This window comes from Felis catus, chromosome A1, assembly GCF_018350175.1.
Source record: "Felis catus isolate Fca126 chromosome A1, F.catus_Fca126_mat1.0, whole genome shotgun sequence".
Classification (NCBI taxonomy): domain Eukaryota; kingdom Metazoa; phylum Chordata; class Mammalia; order Carnivora; family Felidae; genus Felis; species Felis catus.
This window is the reverse complement of record NC_058368.1, coordinates 133,653,864-133,678,713: the sequence shown is the minus strand read 5'-3', so window position 1 is coordinate 133,678,713 and position 24,850 is coordinate 133,653,864. Positions and strand designations below refer to the sequence as shown.

The window sequence follows — 24,850 nt, the reverse complement described above, 5'->3', positions numbered from 1 at the left end:
TACAGCTGAAACCGGTTCATGCTACATGGGATTTCATGAGAAGTGTTTTTGAAGGGTCTGTGTACTTGTTTTGTTTAAAATTGCGCAGTGGAGTAATACAAATAAAATTCAAAATTCCTGGGTACTTAACATAATACAGCCTGGGTAGTGTTAAATCAGGGAGCAAAGGTATGTGCTGGACAGGGAGAGATTTGGTGGAGCCTCAAGAGGTACCAATTTCCACTACCTTCACTGTAATTCTCTTTTTAAGTATATCCTGAGACAATCACCACCATCACTAATCCTCCTGTGGTTTTCAAAGTAAGTCTGACCACATCTTTCAAGAAAAAAAACAAAGAAAGAAAAATGAGAATAAAGCCAAGTGGCCTGAATTCTCAAAGATAATAATTAAGTAGCAAGCTTTAACCAGATGTTTGATGACACTATTTTTCCCTACGATTCTATCAGAATCAACTGCATTTACATACAAATTGGCAATACTTTGGAATCCCACCTAAGAAAAAGCCACCATTTTTCCCTTAAGACATGAAACCCATGTACTGATCTATTAATTTCTTTTCAGGATATGATGTCAAGTGCATTTTTAAAATATACTCCATTGCTCCCAAGTGCTTCTTTAATCCACAAGGATTGGTTTTAGCATTTAAACTAATTTATCCTAGACATAAAAAACCTTCTGCTTATTCTCCCAGATAATTGATTCTTGATTTGTTAAGATACTAAACACTACACTTTAGTAATGCAAAACCTGAAATGCAAAACCGCTGGTGAACTCACTCGTGTGCTCTATGCAGAGCAAATACCATTTAGTGCCTCAGCAGAGAGGCCAAGGAGAGCTCAGAAACTGAGAACACTCCCTCGCTCTGTCCTGCTGCCAGCACAGGGGGAAGGTCCTCACTGTCCCTGCAACAAAACGCTATCATTTGTTTCACAGCAGCTACATACCATGTCATATGGTGCCAACTTCCCAAAGCGAATGGTTTTCAAAAAATAAAAAGAAACCCAAAGATAAGCTCTGCCTCAAAGCTGACCTAAGGAAAAGCACAGACGACCACCAACAATAACATTATAAGGCTGCAGTGGAAGGGCGCCTGGATGGCTCAGTTGGTTAAGTGTCTGACTTCAGCTCAGGTCATGATCTCGGGGTCCGGAAGTCTGAGCCCCGTGTCCGGCTCTGTGCTGACAGCTCAGAGCCCGCAGCCTGCTTCAGATTCTGTCTCTCCTTGCCCCTCCCCCACTTGTGTGTGAGCGTGCTCTCTCTCTCTCTCTCTCTCTCTCTCTCTCAAAAATAAATAAACTAAAAAAAAAGACTTCGTTGGAAAATCACGGTTTATTAAGAGTTTGGCACTCAATGCTAATGTCATCCCAATGTTAATCTCATTGATCTGGATGACACAACACAAGTTAGAAATCACTTTTCCTATATAGTCAAGAGCACAAAGCATATGCCACACTAATATTTTCTAACAGAATAAGAACACTTTCACATAAAGATCGACAAAATATGCAAATATATCTTGAAAGGTTTTACAGTTCTAGAAAAAAGGCATTTGAAAATCTTCCCTTCCATATAATAGGCATATTTGAATTTATTATGATTACAATATTCATTTCGGAAAAAATCAAAATTTATTCTTCTGTGCTAGGTCAAATTGATGTCACCTATTTTCACATGCAAATAAAATTCATAGAATATACTTAATGAAACCTTCCCCCCTCCTTACAGAACTATCTGCATTGAATTTCCTTATGGTACCCATCACAAGTTACTTGGGTGGCTTAGGAGGTGAAGAAGATCCCAGAAGACCATGGGAAGAGAAATGTACAATGGCGGGCATGTTCAATGGACACATCTTAGGTTCCAAAACTTGAGCATGGAGAAGCCCTCAAACTCATCCCAGGAGAGGGGACTTTATATAACAACACGTTAAAAGACAATCCATGTGTGTTCAAATAAAAGAACTGACCCACCAAGGTGCTCTCATGTGGGACCCCTACTTCAGAAAAACAGAGGGACCACTCAAATAACTTTGCCCCAGCCGATTAGGTCAGTCAGCTGCCACAAGGATCTAAGAAAAAAAAAAAAAAAAGAAAAAGAGCAGGGAGTTGAATTCTTGGGAGTCAGAACAGCTGAGGAAAGGGCAGAGATTCTAAGGTGAAACACCAAGATGCATGCCCAGTCTTCCAGCTACCACCCACCTCTCCAAGGCTCCCCTCAGAGGGCCTGACTCACTACCACACCTCAGGGTAGAGAGGACAATACAGAACTCAGCTGCTCCACTCATATCTGCCTGGATAATGGGCACACCTGTTACTGTGGCTGGGCCTACCACACCCCGCCAGCATGGCTCTCCCTAGTCTCCTTAGCAGTCTGAATAAACTTCACATCCGGGCATATCTGGCATGTGCCTGGAGGTCTTCCCTTTGGTTGCAGCTTTAAGTATAAGTATGAACACTCAGGAAGAGCTGGGGCTAAGCTTTCCAAAATGTTCAAAGAAATCATGACAACCACGGTGAAGTCAAGCATACTGTGTGGTGTCTACCATTTGTTTTAACCACACTGGGGATGTTGATGCTAAAATTCATGTCTTTCAGAAGAAAGCACACCCACATCCTTGCTGATGATCTCTTTCCAACTCAAGTGTATTACGCTCCTCAAACAGAAAGGTTGCCTTCCAGTCCCTGTGTGTAGGAACTCTAAATTCTGGTCCCAGTTCACAGAACTATCCTGAATACAAGCAAATCTCAAATCCTCTGTGTTGTTAGTTCTACATTTCTCAAAGGCATGTTCCATCATATTTCTGTTCAAGTTTCTTCTAGGTATGAAATTCTGACTAAAATTTTTCATATGGACATATATAATACCCAACTTCATTTTCCTCAACACCTGCCTATCCCAAAACACAATTTTAAGAAGTGATCTGTATACTACACTGAGAAAAAGGATAGGTAGATTATTCTGGAAAAGGGGCCACTGCGCACAAAAAGTGCCCGCAGAGCCAGATGATATAAAGCCAGAATATGTATATGTTCTGTCCTCACAGTCACCTGGAAACCTCCTGTTACCAGGCTTGACCATCATGGGATATGGGGGAAAGACCTACCCAAGGATATGGGGGCCAAATGCCTCTTTAAAACATCACCATTGACAAAAACTGGGGGGGGGGGGGGACAGTCTTTTAGAAAATGCTAGGCAAATGATCTGGTTAAAGCAACTTCCTCTGCCTACTTTGCAGTCTCTGGCCTAATTCTACAGGACAAAAATAAGAGATGGGGGAGAGGATGGTACAGGGAGGGCTTAATTCCCAGTATGTTCTGTTTCACAGAACACTTACATAATATAGTATGACAGACACTGTTTTAAACACTTTACAAATGTTAACTAATTTAATTTTCAAAACACTCTCCATCTGGGGCTCCTGGGTAGCTCAGTTCGTTAAGCATCTGACTCTTGGTTTTGGCTCAGGTCAAGATCTCATGGTTCCTCAGTTCAAGCCCCACATCTGGCTCTGCTCTGACAGTGCAGAGCCTGCTTGGAATTCTCTCTCTCTCCCCTTTTCTTTCTGCCCTCCCTGGCTTGTGCTCTTTCTCTAAGCAAATAAATAAATGAAAATAAAAAAGTTTACAAATGAGGAAACAAATGAGGAAACAAAGACACCTAGAAGCTCAGTAACCGTCTGAAGGTCACAGCACTGGGTAAATGGTGGAGACCAGACTGAAATCCAGGCAACGTGACTCAACTCCAGGCTCTGAAATGCCTACTGAGTTACAGACTGGAGAAGGTGGCTTTTGGTGAGAAACATCCATCAAGTGGCCTTAGGGGGTCACCCTACACAAGCCTTGCTGAAAAGGATTGCACACTGAAAACTCTTTCCAAAGTCCTGTTTGACTCATTTTTCCTTAAAAGTTATTCTAGTAAATGTGAAGTAGAGAACATTCCCTTGGGCCTTATGGGCATCCAGAAACCCAGTTTGCCACCATATACCCTGAAGCTCTAAGAGCAGTTGTTCTCAACTGGGCATGATATTTTAGGTTCACCTTGACAGCTGGTGGAAAGTCCATAAGCTCCTTCCCAACCGCCCCCCCCCCCCCCACACTTCCCCTCCTCCAGATTCTAATTTGCACTCTCAAGTGTTTTTGGAAATGTGAATGCATAAACCTCTCTGGGGGACCTAACCCTTCCTGCCCTGGAGCAAAATTAAGGTTTTCCTCAAGGTTTCAAAGGTAAGAAGATCCATCCTATGTTGCTTCTATCCAGTAGGTCTCCTCCCACCCACTTCACAGAAGATGAATACATGCATGTTAAAAGCCGCTGCAAATATATGCCAAATACCAAACTGGCTATTCGATGAATATATAAATGCAATTGACATTCTTTCACAGGCTGAAATCCTCTCTTTACTCTCAGGATATATTACACCATTCTCTTTTTATATAAACATGCCACTTTAAATGCTAATTCAGATGCAACACTCTATTTTTCCTTCGTTTTGTTTCTGGGTTTCTAACATTCAAAAGGACACTGGACTTCCACTCGCCTTTGACGAGGGATATTCTGAATTCTTGCTTCAATATGGGTGGGGGGTGGGAGGGAAGAAATTACTGAAAAGAAAACTAAATTTATTTTAAAAGTTATCCAAATACAAGTGTGGTTGTACTCTGTCCTTTATTTTTCTCCAAGTAAGCCCTTTCCGTCTGTTTCAGGAAATGCTGCCTTCACCTTGCTGAAAATCCCACAAATCTAATTCAACTGGGTTGTAAAATGAAGGCGACTCCCTCTCCTTGCATGCTAGACTGAAACTACTCATTTTACTCAGAGTACTTTTCTAAACAGTTCGTGAAGGCAGTATGTTCTGGCTAAAATACAACTGGGGGAATAGAACTCTTCTGTTTTAAAAACTACACATTTCCGGGGCGCCTGGGTGCCTCAGTCAGTTAAGCATCTCACTTCGGCTCAAGGCATGATCTCACAATTCATGAGCTTGAGCCCCTGGTCAGGCTCTGTGCTGACAGCTCAGAGCCTAGAGCCCGCTTCAGATACTGTGTCTCCCTTTTCCCTGCCCCTCCCCTGCTCGTGCCCTGCCCGTCTGTCTCTCTCTCAAGAATATACACTTTACAAATTACTTCAAAAAAATACACATTTCTATGTATGCCAATGACATCAACCCAAGGCTACTCAATGACACAGAAGGCCACTTCCTAGCTTGTCTCGAAATGATAAATTCCAACCAGTCCAGGACCTTCAGTCCAATATATCTACAGTAAGATAAACCATCTTCTACATCCAGCAGGCCCAGCTCCACCCAGAAGTTTCTGACAACCATGAGCGTCCTCTGGCTTCTGTCATCCTGGCCACCCTCTGACAACACTCTCCCTCTGTTGCTTACTCATCTTCCATTCCTTTCCTGCCATGCCCAAGAGAGCCAAAATTAGAAAGAAGGGAGGTAAGTTTGCCACCCATTGATACATTTATTAACCTACACGTGGGGCAGAACAGTTCTTGACAGCTGCTCCCCTCTCTGGTTGCCTCATCTCCCATCAGTCCACCAGAAAGACATTCCATTAATGAACCGTCTGCTGCTGTGCTAAACACAGCTCAGTGACAAGCTGCCCAAAGGTATGTACCAGTCAACGAGACACTGAAAAGAAAAGCTCTTTAAGATCCAACTGAATGGATTTCTAGTACTAGGATGTCTGGCACCGTGGCAGATGTATTTGAGATTTGTAGGTAGGGGGGTGGGCTTCCTAGCAGACCTGAAGAAGGGGGAGGCCAACAGACAACTGTCTAGGCATGCAGTGCCCAGCCCTAGTCACTTCTGGCTACCTCCAGAGTAAGGACATAACAAAAGGAAAGCGTGAGGGGCGCCTGGGTGGCTCAGCCGGTTCGGCTGCCAACTGTCATGATCTCACAGTTCTTGGTTTCGAGCCCATGTCAGGCTCTGTGCTGACAGCTCAGAGCCTGGAGCCTGCTTCGGATTCTATGTCTCCCTCTCTCTCTGCTCCTTCCCCACTCGTGCTCTGTCTCTCAAAAATAGATAAACATTAAAAAACATTTTTTCAAAAGCACAGTGTTAATGGAGAAGGGACAAAACTCTACGGAGAGGAACAGTTACTGGATACTAGTATTTATTATTGCTAGATCAAGAAATTAAAATAAACCAAGACCCCCAAGTTGTCTTTTAGGAATTTCAATACTCCCAACTGCTCAGCAGGCGGAAACACTGTTTTTCAGGACTTGTGTGCCCATGAGGGGGAGTTTCTGCCTGACGTTTCAGCTGCTAGAATACACAGCTCAGTTTCCTTCTCTGTATAATGAAATACGAAAGGTAGCTAAAAAAACAAGATTGGAGGACAGGGAACTGGCTCCAGCCAATCTCCAGCACCTCCCCCCACCAGGAAATTCCATGTAAAAAGAAGCTCTCTCTGTCCCCAGAGCTGTTTATTCGGACAATTAACAAAACAGAAAGGGGTCTTTAAAACAAAATAAAGGGTAGCGGCCAGGGAGACCTTGGTTTTGCTCCTAACCATCCATTAGCTCACATCTTGGGTTTTTACCTTTTTACCACTTTCCCTCCCTGAAAATAAACACCTCCCAGAGAGTTTTTTCCACTTGGAAAAGTCATTTCAGGACCCAAGATGTACATATGGGTAAGGACTAGATAAGGGACCCCACGGCACTATTAGCACTTTGATAAATATGAACAGTGTAGAGTCCTTGTTACCAGAAAAACAAAATAACATCAAGAGAGCCTATGTATTCCACACTGATTTAAACCAAGAAAGATCTGGCATGGGCCACGGAATCACTGTTAGTCCTCAACACACTGTGATAGGAGCTGAGTCCCAAAGCAGGACAGTTTACTCAGCTGGGACACTCACAGTCTGGCTGGGGAGATCTACCATCATCCACACTCTGCACCTTACTGTGCTAGGCACCTTGTAGGAATTAAAGAACAGTCACTTCTCTTAAAAGGCTAAAAACTGAAGACAACAAATCTAGGTCTCTAACTAGATGTCAAAACATTCCTCCTTTCTTGCTCAAGTACCAAAATTTATCATGCTGCTCTGGCACTAACCAGGAAGTACCTGCCACAACAGATATTATGACCACTGTAAAACCGTACTCACTGGGGCCAGTCTTCATCATGTCACAAAAAAAAAAAAAACACAACAACAGGGGGTGCCTGTGTGGCTCAGTTGGTTAAGCCTCCAACTCTTATTTCGGCTCAGGTCATGATTTCATGATTCATGAGTTCGAGCCCTGCATCAGGCTCTGCACTGACAAGGCAGAGCCTGATAGGGATTCTGTCTCCTTCTGTCTCTGCTCCTCTCCCATTTTCCCTTTGTATCTTTCTCAAAAATAAATAAAAAAAGAACTCAAAACACACACACACACACACACACACACACAACAATAAAACAAAAATCAATACAGGTACGCTCTCTCCTTCCATTCAAAATAGTTTAACAGTTACTTAATTTTCTCTTCAAATTATTTTTAAATCTCTACATCTGGATAAAACAGCTTGACTATTACCTTCATGTAATTACTGAACACTTTAAATAAAATATTTCAAGAATATCAAAGTGTGGAAGGAATACTCTAAACACCCATGTACATACCACATTAATCATATATGTGACAGCCCCTGGGGAGGCCCCTCAAATCCCATTTCTTTCTTCTCCTCCACTGATAAGCTTTACTGTACATCTGTTGCCCATGCCTTTTTGATATTTTTATTGTACATGTTTGCATCCACAAACAGTAAACTGTCTTGTCTTGGTTATTTTTAATTTTTATAATGTAAACGCTTTCTTGCCTGTGCAATTTGCTTTTACCTTTTTGTTCAGCATGCTGTTTTTGACAATTACATGTGTTGATACATATGCTCCAGTTCATTCATTCTACCTGCTGTACAGTATTTTGTTCTCTGATTATATCATGATTTAGTCAAAGGATATATAGATCTTGACAGGTTGCTAAGAGGAGAAAGAGCAGAGAGTATGAAAGCTGTAGTTCCAAGGAGAAAGGGAGGGAAAGTGCCAGAAGCATCGAGGACCAAGCACCGGCACATGGGTACTCTTTGAAGGGAAGAAGACAACTAGCTCAAGTCTAGCTATCTAAGCAGCCAGAGTGGAGACGGCATCTGGGACTCTGAAGGTGAACAAGGGTTGGGAAAGCCTCTGGAAAACTGATCTGGAGTCATGGGTAATTTAGGAATATCTTGCCTGGAAAGCATCTTTGACTTCTCCTCTGATGCCCCTTGTACCGCACACACACAAAATGGTCACAACCTCTTAAAACATATTTGAAACAACACAGATTTCAAGTTAGTTCTTGAGAAAACGATCATAAAATACAAATTACTGGAGTACTGGATTATTTTCTAGACAGCATACAGTACAACTTGCTTGTTTTAGGCTTTTAATGAGTAATAAAAAGAAAAGCCTATTTTCTGTGTTGTTTTATGGAAGAGTTAACTGTTACGGATAGAAAACATAAGTTACCATGATTCCAGGCATGAAAATTACCTTTAAGACGATACTACATTAAAAAAAAAAATCTGATAAATCCCTAAGTGCCTGAATGATGCATTTTCAGAATATCATGCTTCAAGACATACAAAGTAGAGGCGGGGGATATAATACAATCGGGCACCTTCTTCCAAGAACACAGCCTTTCTGAAGGTACACACCTCTGACACTTTCAATCACATTGCTTTGTAACTACAGACCATGAGGAATACATCACCCTGTGCAGTGGCTCACTGTTAACATGGAGAGAATATTCGACAGAACAGAGGGATCAAATCCTCAATCTTTCAGAGAAAAGATACTAAAAGATCTGAAAACATTCATGCTGGAGGCATTTAACCAGCTATAATAAACTGACCAAGTGTTAACAGGTTTAATAATTAGGTGTCATTATGCTGGCCAGCACCACTTGTGCCCTTCCTCATTAGATTTGTATTAAAATCACCCTAGAAATTACTTTTTAAAGTATTTTCTTTTTCTCAAAGTCATAAAACAACCTTGCATGAGGAGAGTGATCACTGGCATTTGGGATGGGGTCACTGAAAATGCTGAGTGGTGTTAAGTCCCAAAACATCTCTATCATAGACCATTAATTCTCTGGGGAACATTTGTCTTTAATAAAAAATACAAAGGAGCATCTTTATTTTTTGTTTCTTTCACTTGGAAGTATTAATTTTCCCAGAATTCACTAAAAAGAAAAAGATAGATTTATGCTATGTTTTACTCCCATCGTTTGATTGATAGATCAATTGGTTTTTATTAGGGAAGAGATTTTAAATGGCTTAAATGTAATTCTATATCTCTCATTACATTTTCAAAGCATGGATCCCAAAGAAACTTATGTTATCATCCTTTTCATTCATGAAAGATTCTAAGCTCTGAAGTAGAGAAATTTAAATATCTTCTTTACCTTCTATTTTCCCATCAATATACAGCTATCAGCTAACATTAACAGACTTAGACAAGGAAATATGGAGATAAGGAGATTTTACAAAAGGAAATACAGCCCTTTAATAGGCATAGGGAATCATTTTGTAGTTATCATTACCTTCATAGAAATGTACAAAAAACATACTGAGAAACTGAAAAAAAAATGCAATCTTTTATATAGGCTAAAAGGAAAATTTGACTAAAGTTATAAAGTTTTCAGATAAAGCATTAAAGACAAACCTAGAATGCTTTTAGCATTAAATAAAGGTACAAGAGAAAAGAGATTTTTTTCTATTATTTCATGTAGTTTTACTTGTTTTTCTAATTTCTTATTTTTAATCATGTTTAGAAATATCAAAATGTTTGGGTGTGTCCAAGTCTAGGTGAGAGTTCTAATCAAGATTCAGAAGAAGGCAAGTTTTTGATTCTAAGGGCATTTCCTATGGCCAACTTTTAAGCAATTAACTTCTAGCACACAGAGATAGAAGTTGGAAGTGAGTCAAATTTTCTAGACACATTATTCAAGAAAAATGGTCCAGCATCCTCCAGGCAGCCTAAAGCTGTGAAACATTAAGAACCAAAATGGACAGTATTGAAAAGTAACTGGGTAAAGTTCTGGTTCTCAGATGCAAAGGCTGACATAACCCAAAAGTTAGTCAACAAAATGAATTCTCTCCGCCAACAGCTACCACATACATTTCCAATACTCCAAGTTGATATCTGCATAAATGTACCTGAAATATTATAGTCTTTAAAAGGCACATTGCCCTTTGGGGCGCCTGGGTGGCTCTGGTGGTTAAGGGTCCAACTTCGGCTCAGGTCTGATCTCAATCGTTGTGTCTTCAAGCCCCATGTTGGGCTCTGTGCTGACAGCTCAGAGCTTGGAGCCTGCTTTGGATTCTGTGTTTCCCTCTCTCTCTGCCCCTCCCCCGCTCATGCTCTGTCTCTCTCTCTCTCTCTCTCTCTCTCTCAAAAATAAACATAAATAAATAAATAAATAAATAAATAAATAAATAAATAAATAACAAGCACATTGCCCCATCCACTCATTTCTTCAGCACAGATACCAAGTCCAAGTATTTCTAGAGCAGCCCTTACACAGTACTAGCTGACAAGAAATCTACTCTAAATTTAGTGGAACATTAAAGGCAATACATTTCATTCTGCAACTTGCTAATGGTAAAAAACTAGCATTTATGCAAATATATTATTAGCCTTCAAAACAAAAGGTTGAAACAAACTATAAGGAAATCAACTTAAGGTTCATAAATCCGCTATTTTAAAACAAGACCATTACATGAGTCAATTCGGTAAGATCCAGACCTAAAAGAAAGTTTAGCTGACTCAAAGCCTTCATCAGCGCAAAAGGGTATCACTTACTTTGCATAAAATCCATAGCATAAAAAACAATCATAGAGTTCCAGATCACATAGAAGGGCGCTAATTCTTGACTCAGATCAATTCATACTACCTGCAGACCAACTAATGGTTTTGCTTGATGACATAAGAGAATTTTTTTTTTTTTTTGATTAAGATTCTCCCAGGAGTAAGTAAACTTTTTAGTTTACGATGCCCATAAGGAAAAAAGCTGGCAACTTCCTTCAAGATATACTGAAATCATTATTTGACATTTATAAATAAATGCAAAGTGTCTGTTTTCTTAATTCAGTTGATTATCATTTATCTTCTATTTGTCACTGCAAACTTAACAAGTCAGAGAATACATAACGAACTGTTCAAAATAATAATAAGGAAACAAAATTAGGCTACTTACAAACTTCCTCTTCGGGGGAGACTCAACTCCTTCTGCAAAAGAAAAAAAAAACATATTAATGAGAGGCTACATTAACCTTAGACTAGCAAGGCACCCAATGGGTGGCACAAAATGTGCCATTCTTCATTATGCTTGATTTGCCGTTTTCCACAATGCGAAGATTTTAATGTCATGATGTTACTCTGGATCCCTTACACTGCTCTCTTTATACACTCTGTTGGAACTACAAACACAGTTTATCTAAATTCCAAAACAGAAAAGACATTAATCCTCTCAAAGCAAGAGAGCAAAATACTGAGTTGAGTTACATGGACCTAAACTGGAGCATAAGGAAAAATCAGAGGAAGGCAAAATCAGAGGAACCCCAAAAGGAAAGAGATAGAAGGAGGAGCAGAAATAATCCATTAAAATTAAATGAAAGGTGAAATGAAAAAAAGGCAGTTAAATCAGACTATTTACCCCTAGCAGAAATAAGCTCGTGCAAAACAATGGGCACGCCAAAGATTATATATACATACATATTTTTTAAATAAAGCAAAAGGTTTCCTTCTGATTTCTTAAAATAAGAGTGACTTATGACTTAGGATAATGAATGTCTAATGCCAGACAGCAACAATTAATAGAGTGCTTTTAAGTTTTAAAAAAGGGTGCTCTCATCCTTATCACAAATTAGGATCACTATCCATCTAACTATAGGGGAAGCTGTGAAAACAAACTAAAAAACCAAGCAAACAAACAAACAAAAAAGGGTTACAGGAATATCTCCATGCCTGGGTTCTCAGGAATGATCACTTGATGACAGTAATTAAAGAATAGGAAGCCATGAGTCATCTGGCTGTTTAAACTCTAAAAGAACACAGTATAAATTTGAAAGACTCAACTAAATTTGGGTTTTCATTCCTATAATGACTTTTTTTTCCTCTTGCCTCCCAGAGCTCAAACATGATCCCCTCAGCTTCAAATTCGCCTTTCTGTCTTTTATTTTTAGTGGATCCGTAACTGTACGTCAGGGACAGAGCCTGCAGATCTTCTAAACAACACAATTTACTCCAGCCTAGCTTCCAGAACATAGCCTTGGAAGCAGCAGACCAGAGGGGAGGATGCTGCTTTAAATATAGCACGCTTTACTCATTAACTGGCAAACATATCCAGATACAATTACAATAATCATATCACTGTTTAATTACAAGAAGAAAAAAAATCAACCATTTTAGAAACAACGGACCTTCTTCCTCCGCTCAACAGCTAACGTTTCCTTCTCAAAGGCCGCAGGGTTCAGTGGTGAAATGCTGTATTTTTGTTTTGTTTTGCTTTTTTCTCAAATCCTTGATTATCCCCAAGAAATTATAGTGTTTGTTCAACTGGGATGCCTCACTGTCAAACATAAATATACCCTCATTTACTAAAACCCCTAATGACAAGAGAAAAGTCTCTGACCAAGACTGTTTTCCTTGGGAACTGACATGTAAATAGAATAATCAATGAGTGATTCTCCATATGTATATCTTTGATTATGACAAACACTGAGAAATCTGTTTTGGATTCAAGTTAAAAAAAAAAAAAAGAAAAGAAAAGAAGCAAGAGAAGACCTCTCTAGAAATCATTCTTCACCAGACTGTGTCCTTTGGAAAGGAACTACCGAAACCTGATGCCTGGCAAAGGCCTGGAGCTCCAGTCAGTCAACACTGCGGTCCTGTGAGCTGATCTGACATCGGCACAGAAAGAAAAGGAGGCGGAGCCGATGTGTTATCATAAATAACAGAATAAGTTAGGTGTTATTTCAACTCTACATGCAAACAGATCACTCAGAGGGAAAGGGCCAAATGAATTATCGCCACATAGTTCAATCAATCATATTCCACCCAATGACCTGACCATAAGCCAGCTGCTCTGCTCCGAGAAAAACCGCAGAAACAGCAGGATAAGGGATAAAAACCAACTCTGTTTTTAATCAGAAGTCTTTCCAATAGGTCTGGCATGAGGAGTTCTAAACAAGAAGAAAGGTTACGGTGGGTAACCCGGCACTGCCACTCTGCGGGACGGTAGCCGAGGCTCCAGGATGAGGAGCAGAGGACATTTAATAGGCCACCGTCAACTGACCTGAAGCTTCCCGCTAACCAAGCCGAAGGAGCTAATCCACCTGACGGTTTGAATGTCAGACTCGGGACTGGAAACTCAATTTGGCAGCAAATTGGAATCAGATGCGATGGTAATAAAGTGAGAGAAACGAATGTGCGGTGGCCAAGACCTTGTGAAGGGGAGCTGCAAAAGGCTGCAGATACCAGGAGCACTAGGCAATTGCACACGGAGCAGCGAGTGGCTAACGTGCGGGGACCACACAATGACCAGTCTGCACCACTCAGAGCAGCATCGAGGCTGCCACAGCCCCTGTGGTACAGTGTGTATGTGTCTTCATTGTATTTTCTTGATGTCAGGGTAACGTCGCTAACACGTGCCTCGATAATTAGATAAGACATATGGCATTGGTTGGAGCCATAAGCCAAAGGCTTCTGTGTAGTGTATGTGGAACACGTGTTAATAATTTAGCATCACGTAAGAATTGGGAGATGGAAGAAGAGTGGGGCAAAGAGGAAAAAGTACCAGATATATGAACCTGAACTAAACAGCATGGAGTTATTAATCATCACAGGATTAAAGAAATTCCTAAGACTACATTTAAGAACATTAAAATTTTAGGGGCGCCTGGTGGCTCATTCATTAAGCATATGACTTTGGCTCAGGCCATGATCTCCCACATCAGGTGATCTTGAGCCCCACTTCGGGTAAAACATGAGCCCCGGGTAAGCCCACATCTCTCTCTCTCCCTCCCTCCCTCCCTCCCTCTCTCTCTCTCTCTCTCTCTCTCTCTCAAAAAAAAAGAAAAAAAAAAAGAGAGAACATTAAAATTTAAAAAATGGTCGGGGCACCTGGGTGGCTCAGTGGGATGAACGTCCGACTTCAGCTCAAGTCATGATCTCACAGTCCATGAGTTCGAGCCCTGCATCATGCTTTGTGCTGACAGCTCAGAGCCTGGAGCCTGCTTCAGATTCTGTGTTTCCCTCTCTTTCTCTGCCCCTCCCCTTCTTAGGCTCTGTCTCTCTGTTTCAAAAGTAAATAATTTAAAAAAAACCATTAAAAAAAAAGATCTTCATTGCAACTGATTACTCAGTGACTTCTAATATTTTAGAAGTGTTGTGTATCATTACTTGATGGACAGTACAATTTCCTTTGCCCCCCTTTCTGAATGTGCTAACCAGCATGTATGTATAAGGGTGAAGTTGGGGTTCAATCTCACAACTTTGAAATCCTGATCTGGGTCACAATCATGGAAATCAATAGTCGGAGGCTTAACCAACTGAACACATAGGTGCCCCAATACTGTTACCTTCTTGTAATTCCTGGATAAGACTGAGGACAAACAAGGGTACCTCAAATCCAGTAAAAGAATTCCCAGGGAATCCATGAAGAAAAGAGCCTTAACAAATGATTCTGCCCCAGGGCACCGGGGTGGCTCAGTGGGTTTGGCTCAGGCTCAGGTCAGGCTCTGTGCTGACGGCTCAGAGCCTGGAGCTAGCTTCAGATTCTGTGTCTCTCTCTCTCTCCTCCTGCCCTCTCCCCTAACCGATGCTATGTCTCTCTCGCTCTTTCTCAAAAATAAATAAACATTAAAAAAAAAAATAAATGATTCTGACCCTTTCCCCTGGCCAACCTTGTCCTCAAAGGGACAAAATAACTTGTTTTATTCATAAAAACAATCCAGAAAACTGAAATATTTAATATGTACAAGCAATTTCCACAATAATTAAAAATATATGCTATTTAATAAGCATTTACTAGTTACACATACACAAAAAAACCAAGATGGCTACATATGTTTAGGGGATCTTTGAGCTATTCTTTGATGGGTCAGTTTATGATTTAAAAGAAAAAAGAGATTTACATATATTATCAAAAACATATGTAGATATCCCCCTGTGTAAAAGGTGAAGCTTAATTCTCTTCCCCCTGACAGTGGGCTGGACTTAGTGAGTGACTTCCAAAAATAGAAAAGAGAAAGGGAAAAATAACTTTTCAGTGGAGAAACCTGACAGACAAGGTCTTAACCAAGTGATCCAGGTTAACACCACCTGGTAAGTCATTTGCTCTCATGTGCCCCTGATAGGATGTGATGAGAAGGGGCTTCACCTCTGTGGTATTCTCTCTCAAAATCCCTAAGTCCAGTCTAATCATGAAAGAACATCAAGCAAACCCGAGTTGAGGGTCATTCTACAGAATACCTGACTAGTACTCTTTAAAACCGTCAGGACTGTGAAAAACAGGGAACATTTGAGAAACTGTCAAAGATCAAAGGAGAAGGCAGACAGGATGACTAAATGCAATCAGGGTAGGATCCCGAGCTGGCTTCTGGATCATAAAAAGGCCATTAGCAAAACACCTGCTGCTATCCAAATAAAGTGTAAGTCTCGTTAATTACGTACCAATGTTAATTTCGTAGTTTTGCCAAGTGTATTAAGGCTACATAAGATAATGATGTAGTGGAAAAGTACAGTGAAGTGTCTTAAAACTTCTATAAATCTAAAATTATTTCAAAAAATTTAAAAAGTTCTCGCATAAGAGAAGAGAGAGAGGGAGAAAGGAAAACTGGTGGGGAGGGAAGGCAAAGGCCACAGCATGGAAGGAACAAATGAAAATCTCAATACTCGAAGCTTCTTTTAAGGAAACATTTAATCCCAGTTTTTAGGAGGTTACAAAAGTAATCTATGTGAAAGAAGACTGTGATTAGGACCATCCCTGAAGATGAAGAGAAGCAGTCAGATTTGAGACGCATTTTGATAGAATCTATATATTAAAAAAAAACCTATATAGAATGGGAAAGAAATCAAGGAAAAGTCAAAAATTTTCTGCACCAATATACTTGGAGGGGAGAACAGTTTTGTTTGGACATGTTTCATCCAAGAATTCCAAATAGAAATTTCCAAAGAGGTGGATGGACTTCTATTAACCTGGGTTCAGAAAAGAGGTCGGGGCTGCAGATACCCTTTGGAGTCATTACCGTCTAAGACGGTATGTAAAACCATAGGCTGGCTGAGACAGGAGGAGTGAGAACATACAGAGAAAGATGCACACCTTTATGCGTTGTCAGGAGCACCTTAACATTTAAAATCTTCAGGTGGGAAGACTCATGCTACATGTTGCTAAATGAAGCTTTGCACTACGTAGCAACTATGGTTCATTTTATTTTGTTTTGTTTTGTTTTTGTTTGAAAGAATGTGCACGCGAATGGGGAAGGAGCAGAGGGAGAGAGAATCTTACGAAGTAGGGTTCCGTCTCACGGCCCTGAGATCGCTACCTGAGCCAAAATCAACAGACAGATGTTTAAGTGACTGAGCCACCCAGGTGCTCTGCAATTATGATTCTTCTAAACAAAAGAAACTGAGTAAGACTACAATAAAAAAAAAAAAAAAACCTATCTATTGGGTAGATACCAGCTCTCACACCGGATGACAGGATGGTATCACAGACAATCAGAAAATGGACAGGAACCAGAAAAGTGAACCCTAGAAACAGCCCAGTTAGAACATCCCCACAACTGAACCTGAACTCAAGCCCAGCCTCCACGGAATACATCTTAACTGTCCCTGTGCCTTTCCTGCATTGCTCCTGATGGGCTCCCATTCCCTGTGAGTATTAGGGTTATCACAGCTGGGTCTCTGCCTCAGCTGTCAAGAAACAGAGAAAAGGAATACTAGCTCCCTTCACCAGCAAAGGGGGAGGTGGGGCCACATCTACCAAGACCCGTACTCTGGAACGAATATCCTCCAAGAAAAGTAACACGGACACATGGAAGTTCTGCAACCTACCCTCTCTCCAAGAAGGAGGAGGAGGAGGAGGAGGAGGAGGAGGAGGAGGGGAAGGGGAAGGAGGAGGAGGAGGGGAAGGGGAAGGAGGAGGAGGGCAAGGGGAAGGAGGAGGAGGGGAAGGGGAAGGAGGAGGAGGAGGAGGAGGAGGGGAAGGGGAAGGGGAAGGGGAAGGGGAAGGAGGAGGAGGAGGAGGAGGAGGAGGAGGAGGAGGAGGAGGAGGAGAAGAAACTAACAAAAAACCCAAATAGAATGGCAATGTCTAGCATACACCATTTCCTCACTACTCTCCAAAAATCATTAAAGTTTATTTTCCCCTATTTCATCATTCCTTAATTAGTCATTGGTAGGCTCACCATTTTATCATGGGTTACTACAACTACTCTGCATTTACAGACGAACTATTAAGTTAGGGAGAGGCTTCAAAGGACCAGGATGTGCAGGGCAGCGTATCAGGCAATGTTAGGGGCTCCTAAGGAGGAAACGAAAGATGGCAGATTTAAAAGCAGTGTTGGGGAAATGGGCGCACACACGTGAAAAGAGATACCACCAGGTGTGAGATTATACAGTTTAACCTGAATGTGTAACTGCTAACGGTGGAGAGAAAATAGAAGGGGATGAGGTAATTCAGCTCAAGCAGTGTTTTTTGTTTGTTTGTTTTTAAGTAGGCTTCTGAACAGTGAGATCAAGACCTGAGCTGAGATCTAGAGTGGGACCCTTAACCAACTGAGCCGCCCAGGTGCCCCCAAGCACAGGTTCTGAATGTAGCCAGGCTACACATTAACATCATCCAGGGAGCTTTTAAAAATGCCAAGGCCTGAACCCCACTCCTGGAGATGTACGGGGAGTTGTTTGAGTAAATTCTTAAGGGGACTTAAAAGAACTAACCTCCACTAAAGGACAATGAGTTTGCATAAATCATTCGCTTTTGGATTTTTTTCTTTATGGTATATTAGTTTTCTTTTTTTTTTTTTTAACATTTATTTATTTTTGAGACAGAGAGAGACAGAGCACGAATGGGGGAGGGTCAGAGAGAGAGGGAGACACAGAATCCAAAACAGGCTCCAGGCTCTGAGCAGTCAGCACAGAGCCTGACGTGGGGCTCGAACTCATGAACTGCGAGATCATGACTTGAGCCGAAGTCGGACGCTCAACCGACTGAGCCACCCAGGCACCCCGGTATATTAGTTTTCTAACTCTCACTAAGAGTCACCTTTTAGATTCTCAGGTATTTCCTTTGCAAGTGGGAAGCCCTATAGGGCAAGGAAAGGTACCCCGAGTGGAACTCCCTCTACCTGGAAGGGTGCACAACTAGCTAGAAGTACAGATTCATCCGAGAACTGGCTCTTGTAAAGAAATTATTTTGGCCCCGTTTTTCTGGCCTCCATATCTGAAAGTCACTTGTGAAGGCAGACACACAGGTCAGAGAAGTTCATACTACAGAAACAGATCTTACACGACACTTGGTTTAGAATCAGAGTAGTAGCCGACAGCAGCCTACGTTCAAACAACACTTGAAAAATCTAGTGAACAGCCCATAAAGTCCTTGGTTTTCTGCATTAAAAACTTGTACAGGAAAACTGGAAAAGCAGTAGGTGCACCTCCACAGATATACTTGGACATTCATACCATTCGACCTACAAAAAAAAAATCACTAAAATCCCTCAGTGGGAATGTGAGAGGGGTGGAGAATCCCAAAGGATCTCCCTTTCTTGCAGGTTTTATTTCATTCTGCTTTTGTATCTATAACCATGATGCACTTTAAATGTATTTACTTGCGGTAGTAAAGTTCAACAAGATGCACCACAAAAATCAAACACAAAATGCTTGCTGGGTTTTTATACCAATCTTACTTGATCAAAACCCCATACTCACTTTCTCTGAATAACAGAAGAAGGTAAATATCATCTTGTTTTCTTGCCAAGCTGGCTTTTTCTGCTATGAACCCAAATAATCAGCTATCATCTTCATGTCTTGGCATTAGGCTTACAGGTTCGTTCTACAAAGTTTCTAAGATATCAGAGTATGGCTATCCGTCTCTTTTGGTTTTGTAAGATCTTACCAATAAACGCGCGAAGAATTTTATAACAAAGTCCCCTGGCTGTCTGACGGGACACTCAAGTTATCCCCTTGAAAGCCCAGGGGGGACCTGCAATTGCCCACAGCCACAAAGCCAGGCGATGCTGGCAGCAAAATCCAAACCAGAGTCATCCAGTTCCGATTTCCCCCCTACGAAGCACTGTGAAAATGTCAGACAGTGGGCAGAGGGGTGATGTGAGCCGCTGAGAGGGGGTCTGAATGAGTACACATGGAGAGAGGGCTGGAATTAGTAACAAAAGAGGGCAGTCTTTCCTCTAAAGAGGAAGAAAGGTACAGGTGTGAACAGGTGCCTTGAAAGAAGAGCGAAGTCAAAGCGAAGCCATTTATTTGGAGTTCTGTAATTTCAGAAACACCTAAGTCAAAATGCTCTACCGAGGGTGAAGCCAAGGGGCATGTGCAGGGATTAAAGCAGGCAAAATGGGTGTCCTTTATTCTATCACACACTTTTTAATAAGGGCCTTTTCCTGGGGGGAAAAGGATTCCATTTGCTGTAAAATGTAGTGTTGAAAAACCTGGAATAGAGGTCTTTTTATAGTATGCAGTAGGACCAAGAGGGGGAGGTCATCAGTTTTCTTTAAGGAGGGTGAGCACTGCTTGTCGGTCAGCGATGTTCCCTGTCATTTGCGATAACAACATCTGGTAGACGAGAGACACTATCCTCAACCTCAAGGCTTAACTCAGGTTAAGTGAAGGTAATGATAAAGTTCACTGTTTGGCCAAAGTCAGTGGGTTCAAAGATGGCATGTGATTCAATCTGAGAAAACGAGATGCAAAACAGTGTTTGCTCCAGGCTCCTGAGAAAGAACTCCCTACCTCTTCCAAGAGAGCTAGCAGGAAAGAAGAAACATTAACCCCAGGAAGTTAATGGCAGTCACAACACAGACCACGGAAACTGGGTCTTGGGTGGTATCTCTCATATATGATTCAGGAGCCAGATTCTGGGGGTTGGGTAGGCAACCTCAGGAGTCAAGCAAATGGGTATTCCAGAAAAGGGAATTAATGTAGCAACGTAGGGTGGAATGAAACAGTACACAGCTCTTTGTAAATTGGGGAAAGCTGGAACTGAAGGTAGAAAGAAAAAAACCCACAGGACAAGAAAACAGAGGCAGAAATAGAGTCAAATCACAAAGTTTTCTTAAGAGTCTACCTTTAACCTATAGGCAATGAGGAGCTCCTACAACATTTTATTAAATTAAAAAAATTTTGTAATGTTTATTTATTACTGAGAGACAGAGAGACACAGAGCATGAGCAGGGGAGAGGCAGAGAGAGGGGAAACACAGAATCTGAAGTAGGCTCCAGGCTCTGAGCTGTCAGCACAGAGCCTGACACAGGGCTCGAACTCATGAACTGTGAGATCATGAACTGAGCTGAAGTCAGTCGCCTAACCAACTGAGCCACCCAGGTGCCCCTATTAATTTTTTTAATGTTTATTTATTTTTGAGACAGAGTTTGTGTGTGCATGCATGTGAGCAGGTCAGGGGCAGAGAGAGAGGGGACCAGAGGATCCAAAGCAGATCCTGTGCTGCAGTGAGCCCTGTGCGGGTCTCGAACTCATGAACCGTGAGAACCTGAGCCAAAGTCGGATGCTCAAATGAGTGAGCTGTGCAAGTGCCCCTATACCATTTTAAATATGAGAAAAAGATGGTCAAATCTACATCTTAAAAAGGATCACTTTGGCATAAGGGTGTCAAATGTCTTACTTAAGACAAACAGGAAAGGAATAAGGTGGTTTATGAAGTTGTCAGGAAAGCACGGTAGAGTAGGGACCAAGGAAGAGGCGGTGGGGAGGGCAGGGAGGAGCAGATTCATGACAGAAATGTTGCTGGATCCACAAGCATTGAGAATAAATGCTTAACTAATGGGAAGGTTTAAAACCTTAGGAGCCAAGGGCAAGGTGCCATGCCGAGATTAGGAAAAAGGGCCATTCAAAAGGGCCACAGAGAACCTTTCAGAAGTTAAAAGAAATCTGAAGGTGGATGAGGGGATAGCAAAACCATTCAAGTTAGACCACAGGGTCCCTGATGGGCAGGAACAGGAGATGAAAGTTCCAGAGTAAGGTAAGAGCAAGGGTCAGCATCCTGGGTCTTTCTTACATGAAAGTTACACATCAATCATCACAAACCCCTTTTCCACTTGATGATTCATACACACGGGGTGGAAATGGTTTTTCTTTACTAAGCTCATCCACTTAATAACAGTCCCTCACATTTACTGTGTGCTGACATACATTATCTTATTTCATGCACACTAGTATTTCCATTTTACAGAATCGAGACACAGACAGGTTAAGTAGCTTCCACAAGGTCACAGAGCTGGGAAATGGCTTAGCCTCTTGGAATCCACATCAGCCGGAGTCCAGAGCAGTTTAATTATTTTTCATCCCCAAGGAAGACTTGCAGGGTCTGCACTGGGACCCCGCGTCATGTCGGCTATCGAGCTGCATTCGTAGTTAATAACACACTGGCAATTACTCTCAGGAAGGGGTCCTCACACATTTCTGCGGCTCTTTCTAAGCAAATTTCACACAAATCATTTCTTATAGATTGATTTTATTCTAAGCAGAGCCTTGAAAACACGTTACTTTTAACACAGACCTTTTAAAGTTGAAAAAGCATTACAAGTCAAATATCCAGCTAATCCCGAGTAAATGACCAATGAAACAGGCTTCCTTTACCAGCCGCTTTCAATCGTCCCTGAAGTTTTCTAAACATGCTACCTCTTTGACTTCAAAAAAAAAATCAAGGCTGGGAATCAGACATTTGCATCCACAGTGCATTCCCCAATCAGTATTATATAAGGGAAATCTACCTCCTAGGTCAGTTTCTACACTTCCCTGCACGGGTTGTTATATTAATAACATCTCCAGTTTACTGAGTGTTTACTATATATTAAACGAAGGGCATTCATTTCTTCAAGATTAGTAGCTTCTAGCAAAGTGAACTTTTATGTACTTATTTTGTTCTCTAAGAACAAAGGACTATTTCTTTCAAGAGAAAGTGTGTCCTTTTTGAAATTAAACAAACTCCTTTTGATCCAGTTAAAGGAGCCACAGTCTGTCAAAACAAAAGAAGCTAAACAAGAAAACATTAGATCGACCAAACTTTAGACTGAAAAAAAAAATCCTTATTTAAGCTAACTGTATACCTGAGAATGATTAAATGGACAAGATCTAGATTCACATACACATAAAGTCTAAAAAAACTTTCCTTACCTTCTCTGGGACTCAGTTTCCTGAATTATAAAATGAAGATATGACAACTGATGCCATAAGGTGTTGAGAACATTCACGAGAACACATGGCCTGCATTTAGCCCAGTTCTCAAACACGAAAGCACCCTAAATGTCAGCTATGGCTATTTTGGCACACATGACATGAGGTACCCAGGGCACAAGTGAAGAGCTCTGATAAACACAGAACGGGGGAAAATCAAAGAGGGAGCACACAGGATCCCTACTTTTCCTCGCTCAGTGTGGAATCTGGACACAGTTCTGTGAACAACCTGGAAGATTCAAAGCAAATCAAGCTTCAGTGAAATCACACACTGTTACTAATCATCACGAAAATGCCTGTAGCAGATCAACCACAAATGCTAGATATTTAGAATTTTAATTGCCTTGAAGACAGTGCAAGTTTAGAGGTCCTTCAGGACTATAAAATTAAGGTCATTGTGGACAAGTTTTGTGATTTTCTTTTTTCCCTTAGAAGAGTCTTATGAAGACCTTGATAAATACACGTATCAGCCCGGCCACTTAACTATGTTTCTTGTTACTTGGGAAAGCCTGTGACCTACAGTGAGCTTAGATAAAAAGGCAACACTGCACAGCTGTGCCCCACAAGGCTTTGCAATTTTTTCAGTTCTTCCATCCATTACCCGCAAATTATAGTAAATTCAAAATATTGATCTGCACACCCCTATATGGGAAAAAAGTTACCATCGACTTTTATTGCTTATTGTTGGGTACAATTCCCTGGAATCAATAAAAGCTACAATGTTCATAAGCTTCTAAAAGCTAGTTAATATAGTGGATATAAGATACCTCTTAGGATCAGTATGATTCTATAGGATTCTTCAACAGAACAGTGGCTGGCGAACATCTTCAATGTTCAAAAGCCTTATTTGATTTTAGAATCTTCTCATTACCCAGGACAATGTGTCAATGACTGGGAATAAAAATGAAGCAATTACAAAGAACCCCCCCCCCCGCCCCCCGCCTTAACAGATCTTCACCTTTACCTTCTGGATCCCTTGCATTCCTACACTGATATCACTGTCCCATCTGGGGGCAATTATTAAGCACTGTGATCATTTTTTAACAAGTGTATCTTAACACCGATTTAGCATAAGTTTTCTTGACGGTAGCTTCCAGGTTCGATCAGAGGAGACCAGTTTGCCCGTAAACAATATTTCAACTGCCCCTAATTCAAAGAATCAATATCCTTTTATGAACCAATTTTTAGAAATCAGATAATAATTCACATGTTCCATTAAAATTACAGACAACCTTAATACAAAAAGAAAAGGGCTTTTTATAGAAACAGGAACCAGAATTGGATGAGACTATTTGACCAGTGATAGTGAATTTATTCAGCTGAGATTAATCATTTTTATTTACTGAGGACACCTCAGAGTTTACCTAGCAGCCATTCTTCTGAAAGCCCATTTTAGTGTAGAAATTTACTGGCAAACCAGCTCCAGGGAGCTCTTGAAGGGCTGTATGGAGCTAATACCCACAAGTCTGCTCTCTTCAGACACTCTACTCCATCTAAATGCAAAAGACAACACTTAAAATGTACATATAAAATGTACGAGGGTGATGGAAGATTAATGACACACATATTCAAATAATCAATAATGTGACTTAAGCCTTTAATGGTACTGGAATTTATTGTAAAGAGGTCACAGGATAAAATAAACAAGTGGCTTGGAGGGGATATATTTTACTTACTAAGTGGTCCTAGTTGATAAAGGATACGGTATCTGACTCTTTAAAATCATTTTCTCCAATGCGCTGTTTCAAATAACACCAGCTGGAAGATGCTGGAATCGGGAATCCCAAGATGGACAAACACGAGTTGCGGCATCTCCTATTTCCTGCTGCGCGCCTCCCCCTCTAGAACCACCATGAACACTGTCACTGCTGAGCCTGCTGCCACAGTGCCACCAATCAGGTCGGCTCTGGTAAGCACCAGGCACCGTGCTACATGTTTTCTCATACAGGATTCTGCCAAAGATTTGACGCCGCCCTGCAGTTACAGGAAGGGTTACCACTATTTTCTCTGATGGGGACACTGAGTACTGGAAAAGTTAGGCTGTGGTTTGCTCAAAGTCAGAGGCTTCCTGTAAAGGACAGCAGAGCCAACACTCAGGGAGGATGACCAACACTGTTTCCATATACAGCACCGGCCATGGACATTCAACCAACATTTTCATGTGAGAAATAATAAATCCTTATTTGTTTAAGCTACTATTGGTCTTTCTGGTATGTATTTGCAGCTGAATATATTCCAGGGACCCTGCAAACCTTTTCTAGTCACCTTTGGAGCGGTGTATCCAAAGGCCAACGTGGCATCACGACAGCCTACTGCCATCAACTCCAAGCATTAGAAGGGCTGGAGCTTGTACCCAAGGAAAATGACCAAATGCTCCTTA

At 41.3% G+C, this 24,850-nt stretch overlaps 1 protein-coding gene across 14 annotated transcripts in view; it reads right to left on the bottom strand.

Annotated features, from left to right (window-relative positions):
• MAST4 (microtubule associated serine/threonine kinase family member 4) overlaps positions 1 to 24,850 on the bottom strand; it is a 565,494-nt gene that overhangs the window by 264,063 nt on the left and 276,581 nt on the right. For all 14 annotated transcript variants that reach the window (XM_023257117.2, XM_045061519.1, XM_045061476.1 and 11 more), the window contains one exon: positions 11,240 to 11,271. In XM_023257117.2, the coding sequence (XP_023112885.2) occupies positions 11,240 to 11,271 (32 nt within the window). The remainder of the gene's footprint in view (positions 1 to 11,239; positions 11,272 to 24,850) is intronic.